We start from the raw sequence: 7,162 nt of genomic DNA, 5'->3' as shown, positions 1-7,162 counted from the left end.
ATCCATTGACATTACAAATAAAATAGACTACAATACATTAATGGCCAGTAATCAGAATAATTTTGATACACTTTCCTTACTAATTTTACAAATCAAGCAGCTTTCAGTCATCGTTTTTCCGTTCACTTCTGATAATGTCTCTAATTAGAAATTTTTAATTCTTTAATAACAAAAAGTTTAATTGAAATAATCACTAATTTGACCCAAAGACCAGTCCAATTTTAACTTACGATGTTCATGTGCTGACGAATATGAATCAGAGCTACGTCTACATGACTGCATGTTTATTTTCTTATTTGTGTAGGTCTATGATTATGTCAGAATAAAATTGTTGTAAATATTCAAAGTGTTTATTTGAAAGTTGAAAAAGTAAGAAAATTAATTATTTTAAACAACTCAAGAAAATGTAATTTGTATATCAAATATGGATGATATTCATCAAGAATCAGCTAAACAATTCCTTGTCACTTTAAATTTGGATGTATTAAATTCACTGGTTGGAACGGTTACCCAATATTTAGTAAAAGAAGAATTCGATGAAAAACATGGTAAATAATAATTATTCATTTCTTTGCTTCAAACATCTTTTATGATTGTTATTCTTCTTTCAGATGCAATTAAAGTAATATTTCGCCATTCCCCTAACGTGAAAAGCATTCTTAGGAGGAAAGTTATAACAAAAGAAATTTTATTCAAATATTTAAGTGAAGAAAATGTGACATTACATCCACCTCATACTAAAGACTCTTTAATCGATTCTGTGTTAGATTATTGGGATAGAAGAATCTCAAGAAATAATAGAAATAGTGGAAATAATGAAACTCCAATTCCTAATAATGGAACAAGAAATGAAACAATATCTGAAGAAGTAGCCACATATGAACCAAAAGCAAATAATCGAGTCCAAAAGAATGAAACGAATGTAAATGAAATGGCTGTTACCTTTTCTGAATGGTTTTATAAAATGTTTAATGATAATAAACCAATTGGTGTTGAACATTTTTGGAACGATTGTAATTTCAAATTAAATTTAAAAAGTGGTGAAACAATTTGTAGTGATACTGTAGAAAATAGTGCTGAAAATACTGTTAAGTTATTATATGATACCAAAATGACTCATCGAATATATTTAAATCCAAATCTATTACCAGAAGGTTGTCAAGGTCGAATTGATAACCATGGCGTTGTGTTAGTATTAGCTTGTGGTACAATTCATTTAGATAACTCTTGTGTAGGTGTTTTTGAGCAAGTGTTCGCGTTAGTTCGAGATCCTTTAATCTGTAATAATTGGAAAATTAAATATACAGAATTAAATTTGCGTAATCAGCCGAATACAAGCTCAACGCCACGATTAACTGATCATGAATTAACAAACAAATTATTAGAAATAGAAGAATGTTAAGTTTTTATTTAATAAATAATTACATGTATAAATCAATGTATAATAAAATATTTTTAATAAAACTGTTATTATTTTTAAAATGTTCGTTTTTGTTTGGCAAATATGCAGTTTAAGATCTACTCATCTCTTCAGCGTAATAGAGAATGGTGGAGTGTGTTGTTCTGAACATAAAACTGTTGGAAATGAAGTGGCTATTCGTAACTTCTTGTTCAAAAGTTAATGAAGAATTAAAATTATCTAATTTTACACAAATTTCTACTTCATATGCCATTTTACACTCCAAAATTACTAATATGTTAAAATGATAACTTCGATATTCACCCTTTTTTTTTTAATTCGAGTTACCAAAAAGGCCAAACTCACGTTGAATCACACCGATGTAGTACCGGTTGAATTAGCACAGATTTGTCTTTCTCTAACCGCTAATATTACCCAGATTAAGAAAAACCATTTCAATACATTCAATCACTTTTCTAAGCATAGAACGAAATAGAAATTGATAGATATTGATCACTGAACTATACTAAACTATTAAAATTAATTATCAAAACATCTCGAAAACAGACAAATGATTCAAAATTATTAAAATTTTAATGGTTTTGAATTGTTTAAAATCGTTTTTCTTAACCTGAGTAAAAACAAATACGTTAACTCTAAATTCATTAAAACTTTTATAATTAAAACCGTTATAATCTTTGGAACAAAAGATATGTTAGGGGCAAGCCCTTTCTATAATATTTATCAATTTCTTATCTTAGTAAAATGTACCCATTGTAGTTATGTTCTTGAATTTTATGTATGTATTAATTGTACCGTACTTTCACTGTGAAAAAAAATTAATTTAGAATCACATCTACTTTAATAGGCTGGTTATATTAATTCGAATATTTTCTGAATTAATGAGTTTGATTTTTCTCTAATATTTTTAATATATTTATTTCAAATTAATATTATATATATATATATATATATATATATATATATATATATATATATATATATGGGCATTTTTCATATTGAAAAATGCAGGTGAAATAAAATAGTAAAGGTTTGCTTGTACTAGCGTTTCATTTTCGACTATTGATAAATGGTTAACAACTTGGTAGTCTAGTTCTACTGAAAATAGGGCCCATTTCCAGTTTTAATTAGTATGAATTATTATCGTGAGTTGGCGGGATTTATTTGATTTGAATTTGAGTATTTTGATTGGCCTTTTGAAATGGTAAGTACATAGTATTATGATTGGAACTAGGAGTCTAAATTGGAACTACTAAAAACGGGTCAGTTTCCCCTGTTAATTAGTACGAATTATTATCGCCAGTTGGCGAGTTGCAACTGCCAGTTATCAATTACTGCCCATAAGTATTATCAATTTATCGCTACAAATTCGGGCATAAATCGTTAGGTTTATTTTATCTTAAGTATAAACTGATTTTTGATAAAACGGGAATATTCAAATTTATTGTTGAATGATAGCTATAAGCTCTCATAGCCAAAAATGCATTTCGTTTGGTCAATTATACACAATTTTTGACTAATTGAGATAAATTATATCTAGATACTTCTAGATCTACAGAAACAATTTTTAACTCGAAATCGCCAATAGATTATATTTTTTTATTTACCTTCGACTTGAATCAGAGAAATTCTGGCCTGTAACTAAATTTCGATAACGACGTTTTCGGATGAAACTTTTTTTTCGTTCTCTTAAACAATGATATTCAACAATGTCACTGTTATTGGCCATCCTAGTGATTTCATTCAATTCAATGTCATTCGTAAGTGATTTTTGTCCCTGTTCATTCATTTCGTTGCATTCATTGTTTTTAATTTCACCTGAAATAAGATATTGAGGTACCAAAAATTTCAATATATTTGTTTACAAAATCTTAAATTTTAAGATTATAAAAATGCAACCTCGCTAATACTAACATAGATGAATTTCTTCTTCAAATTCTGATAAAGGATCCAGTCCAAAAAATAATACCGTTGGCCCTTGATACCAATGGTATGCAATAAAAATGATGATAGCTAAAAGCGTACAGAAGATCCCTACGACAAAAAGTATAGTATTATGTTTGACTTATTTTTATTATATATACAAGGTGGCAATCCCGCGATCAATCTGGAAAACCCATAATTTAGTTTAAATCAGACAAAATTATAAAAAAAAGGTAAATAATGTCGAATCTCTACAACTTAATTTTGAAATCAATTTTTTTCACTATTATTTAACTACCTGAAAATAAATTAAGCCAAAAATTTAATCCATATTTTGGAACTAATTGACCATTCTCGAAAATTATTTTCAATGGAATAGGATTTTTCATATAACACCAAACGACACTTGCTATTATTTGTAATAGTCCAGCAGATAATATTATTAGAGCTTTATACATAACCAAAGCTCTAAATTTAAACACAGCAAATACCCATATAAAGAATGTAATATTTAGCAACTTGTGTGTGTACCATCCAGCATTTCGATAAAATCTTCCATAGCGAAAATTTTCTCCATCAATTATTAAATTATCAACAACTTCTAATATAGGAATCGGTAATCCACGATATTGAGATTTTCGAAAACTTTGTTGTAAATGTCCAGCTGTATGAAATAATTTAGTTATTTAAAAATTATTTTTAATTTGTTAGAAATTTTTTAAATACGTACAATGGAGTCCAAATCCAATAATTCCTTGATCCCAAGTCCATTTGAATTCCTCATTATAATCAATTTTTTTATCTTCTAACGATTTTAATGTTACATTTATTGACCTTAATCCAATTTTGATTCTTATTTCTACATCAATTTCCGTTCGATTAATAGATTTATTAATCGAAGTAACATTTGTTTTGATTGAATTGTATTCCCATTTTTGACCATAATTGTTGACTAATAATAAATAATTATAAATTAAAGCTTAGATCTTATAAATACTCAAAATACTGTAACGACCCTTGTTTTCGTGAAATTTCTCGAAAATGCGGTATTTTTTCTCACGGCAGTTAGAAAATAATTTATCCAGCATCAATTTATAATTTTGTTTTGTCATTGAGGAGACAGTGAAACGGTGATTTTATTAATAAGAATTTAATTAAAAAATAAAAAAATTCAATTTTTGGTTTTCAAACTAATCATAATGAAGCCACATATGGAGTTATAAACTGGGTGTTTTTTAAATCATTAACAAGGCTCAAGGGCTATACTCGAAAAGGCAGAAAACAAATACGCAGCATAAATTAAAAAGTTAAAACTAATTTTAAATTATCAGGATTTAAATCAAGAACTTTCAAAACTACAAATCGAAAAACAATTTTAATGATTGTTTATTTGTTATTAATTAACTACTTACACAGAATTATTGTTCCAATAAAAACACTTATCAGAAGACGAATACCATAGCTGTACTATAACAAAAAAAAAGTTACAAATGTAAGAATTAAACGTATAAAAGATTTACCCAGTAAATCGTCGTATTACCTAATTATTTTGTATCAAAATGGGAAAAACTTTAAGGTTTAGGGTTTCCATTTCCATTTTTTGTAAACTAGATGGCAAACGAAACGTGATAAGTAACTGAACTGTATGGAATTATGATTAATGATTGAAAAATCTATGGTTTAATCATTACTTCATAATCGTCACTCATCGCCATTCCGTGCGATGTGAATTCCCCATGAGTGATAGTGAATTCATATCGCAAACGATGGGCGCTGAGAGATACACGATTGGCAACTGAACTATATAAAATTATGATTATATCGATTGAAAAACCTATTGCTCAATTTCATAGAATTCAGAGACAAATCAGTAAAATATTCGCCTGTCGCTCAAAGCCCATCGCGTGCGATGTGACTTAACTATAAAGCTCCATATTCTGTAATTTTTAGTAGTTCGTTGAAGAAACCATTAAAAAAATTGAAAACACAAATTTTGAAATGGTCCCATTGAGCATCTTTACATTTTAAATTGTAACGCTCTCAAACTTCCAAGGACTAGCGACTTAGAGCTAAGATTGATTAAGGATTTTTGGAAAAAAATAAAAGTACACTTACAAATCTACTATTAATAGATGTTATAGAAATTAAAGAACTGAATAAAATAATTCCAAATGTAATAATGCCAATTTCAACAACATCTATATCCACTGGCGGATACAACTCTCCAAATTGAGAAGGAAATCCTTCTTTTCTACTTAAACTAAATGCCATATTTAATCAAGTAAACTTCAAACAACGAAATCTAATCATGTAGTTGAATCATTTTATAATTGTTTTTATTCTGTGGTTTACTGATAACAAACTTTAAAAGGAAAAATATGAAAATTACATAAACAAAATTTGTTTTTTAACCCAATATTTTAGTACAAAAAGTCTGTTATGAATATAAAAAATAATTTATTGTCAATAAATAAAATACATAAATGTATAAATATATATCACAACGACATTAAAACTACAGTCAAAAATTTGTTCATACATTGATTATTATTAGGTGAATCAGTTGATGGTATTTTATGCTAACCGCACAATATCTTGACGTAAAATCTTGAAAGAAATATATATATTTTACATACATTTGTTAAACTTCGAAAATTTAGACCACCTTTCAGACAAATATATGAAAAATGTATCAAATGAATGTGCGGTCAAACTTATGTTAAACTAAGCGTTCATAAAAAGAGAAAAAAGTGGAGTTATGGTTTTGTGATGCGTATCACGATAGAACAATCCAATATTGATGAGACTGGGTCAATCAGTAAATATAGTATCTTAGGCCAAAAGGTAGAGAATTATCCAGTATAACGTATATTCTTATACAAATTTAGTAAATATTGAGTAAAATTTTAGAATTAATTGAACTATTTTAAGCGTAATAAATAACGTCATCAGGAAATTATTGTTCACCGCGTACAGTAAATTTCTCAAAACAATCACTCATGACGGAAAAATATTAAATAGTGTTTTTGTATCGTGGTTTTATTTTGATAAAAAAATTGATTGTAAAATTCAAAAAAAAATCGTATAGTTATCTTATAAATAAGAAGTGAAAGTTAACAATTGACTGAGTTAATTGTTGATATACCGTGTATGGTCAGTGTTAAATATCAATGTTTGCGAAAGTGAGAAAATGTTTCAAACAAAAAAGGCCTGCTATGAAAATGTTTCAAAAAAAGTTTATTTCTGTATAAGAAATATTTCTTTTATTTAAACTTTTGTTCTATTTTTTACCGTTTACAATATGGTTCCTACGGAGACCTTATTGACCTATGTTTCTCATTTACGACCTCAAACTCACTTTTTACGTTTTGAGCATGTAAAAATTTCAAGTTCGATTTCTTTTTTTGTTATGAATTATCGTGCTGACAGACAGACGGACAAACGAAAATGGACTAATTGGGTGATTTTATGAACACCTACACCAAAATTTTGTTCGTATCTTCAATATTGGCAAAGTAAAATTGGAAACTCAAATATTACTGACAACATTTTCAGATGTAAGAGCAATCTCTTACAAGCCCAAAAGATCATATTGCCACTTTAATATTTTAACGGCACATCATATGTTTATATTTATAATATATTTAATGAAACAACAGAAGCCATTTTTAGTCAAACCATTTTTGACAAAACATGAGATTTTTGACAATTACGCTGAGTATTTGTTATAAAAAAATATAATGTTTAATCTACCTAGATTCACCTAAAAATTTAAAAATTATATCTTTCAATATACACATAATTCAATTCAACATAACA

General features: G+C 27.5%; 2 protein-coding genes across 2 annotated transcripts; one reads left to right on the top strand and one right to left on the bottom strand.

The window, feature by feature from the left end:
• Positions 1 to 310: 310 nt before the first annotated feature.
• LOC123296172 (uncharacterized protein C3orf38 homolog) lies at positions 311 to 1,387 on the top strand (the record flags this gene model as incomplete). The annotated part of the gene is made up of 2 exons (XM_044877634.1): positions 311 to 548; positions 612 to 1,387. Coding segments are annotated over exons 1-2 (900 nt in total), but the record flags the coding sequence as incomplete, so codon positions are not given.
• Positions 1,388 to 2,095: 708 nt separating this feature from the next.
• On the bottom strand, positions 2,096 to 5,614 carry LOC123296171 (dual oxidase maturation factor 1-like). The gene is made up of 7 exons (XM_044877632.1): positions 5,459 to 5,614; positions 4,756 to 4,810; positions 4,074 to 4,295; positions 3,642 to 4,007; positions 3,335 to 3,454; positions 3,028 to 3,238; positions 2,096 to 2,225 (listed from the first exon to the last, which is right to left on the bottom strand). Exons 1-7 carry the CDS (start codon positions 5,612 to 5,614, stop codon positions 2,195 to 2,197), a joined length of 1,161 nt encoding a protein of 386 aa, XP_044733567.1. The 3' UTR covers positions 2,096 to 2,194.
• Between the last annotated feature and the right edge of the window lie 1,548 nt (positions 5,615 to 7,162).

Source organism: Chrysoperla carnea, chromosome 3 (genome assembly GCF_905475395.1).
Source record: "Chrysoperla carnea chromosome 3, inChrCarn1.1, whole genome shotgun sequence".
In the NCBI taxonomy this organism is placed as follows: domain Eukaryota; kingdom Metazoa; phylum Arthropoda; class Insecta; order Neuroptera; family Chrysopidae; genus Chrysoperla; species Chrysoperla carnea.
Note: the sequence above shows the minus strand (reverse complement) of the source record. Positions and strands in the feature narration are given on the sequence as shown.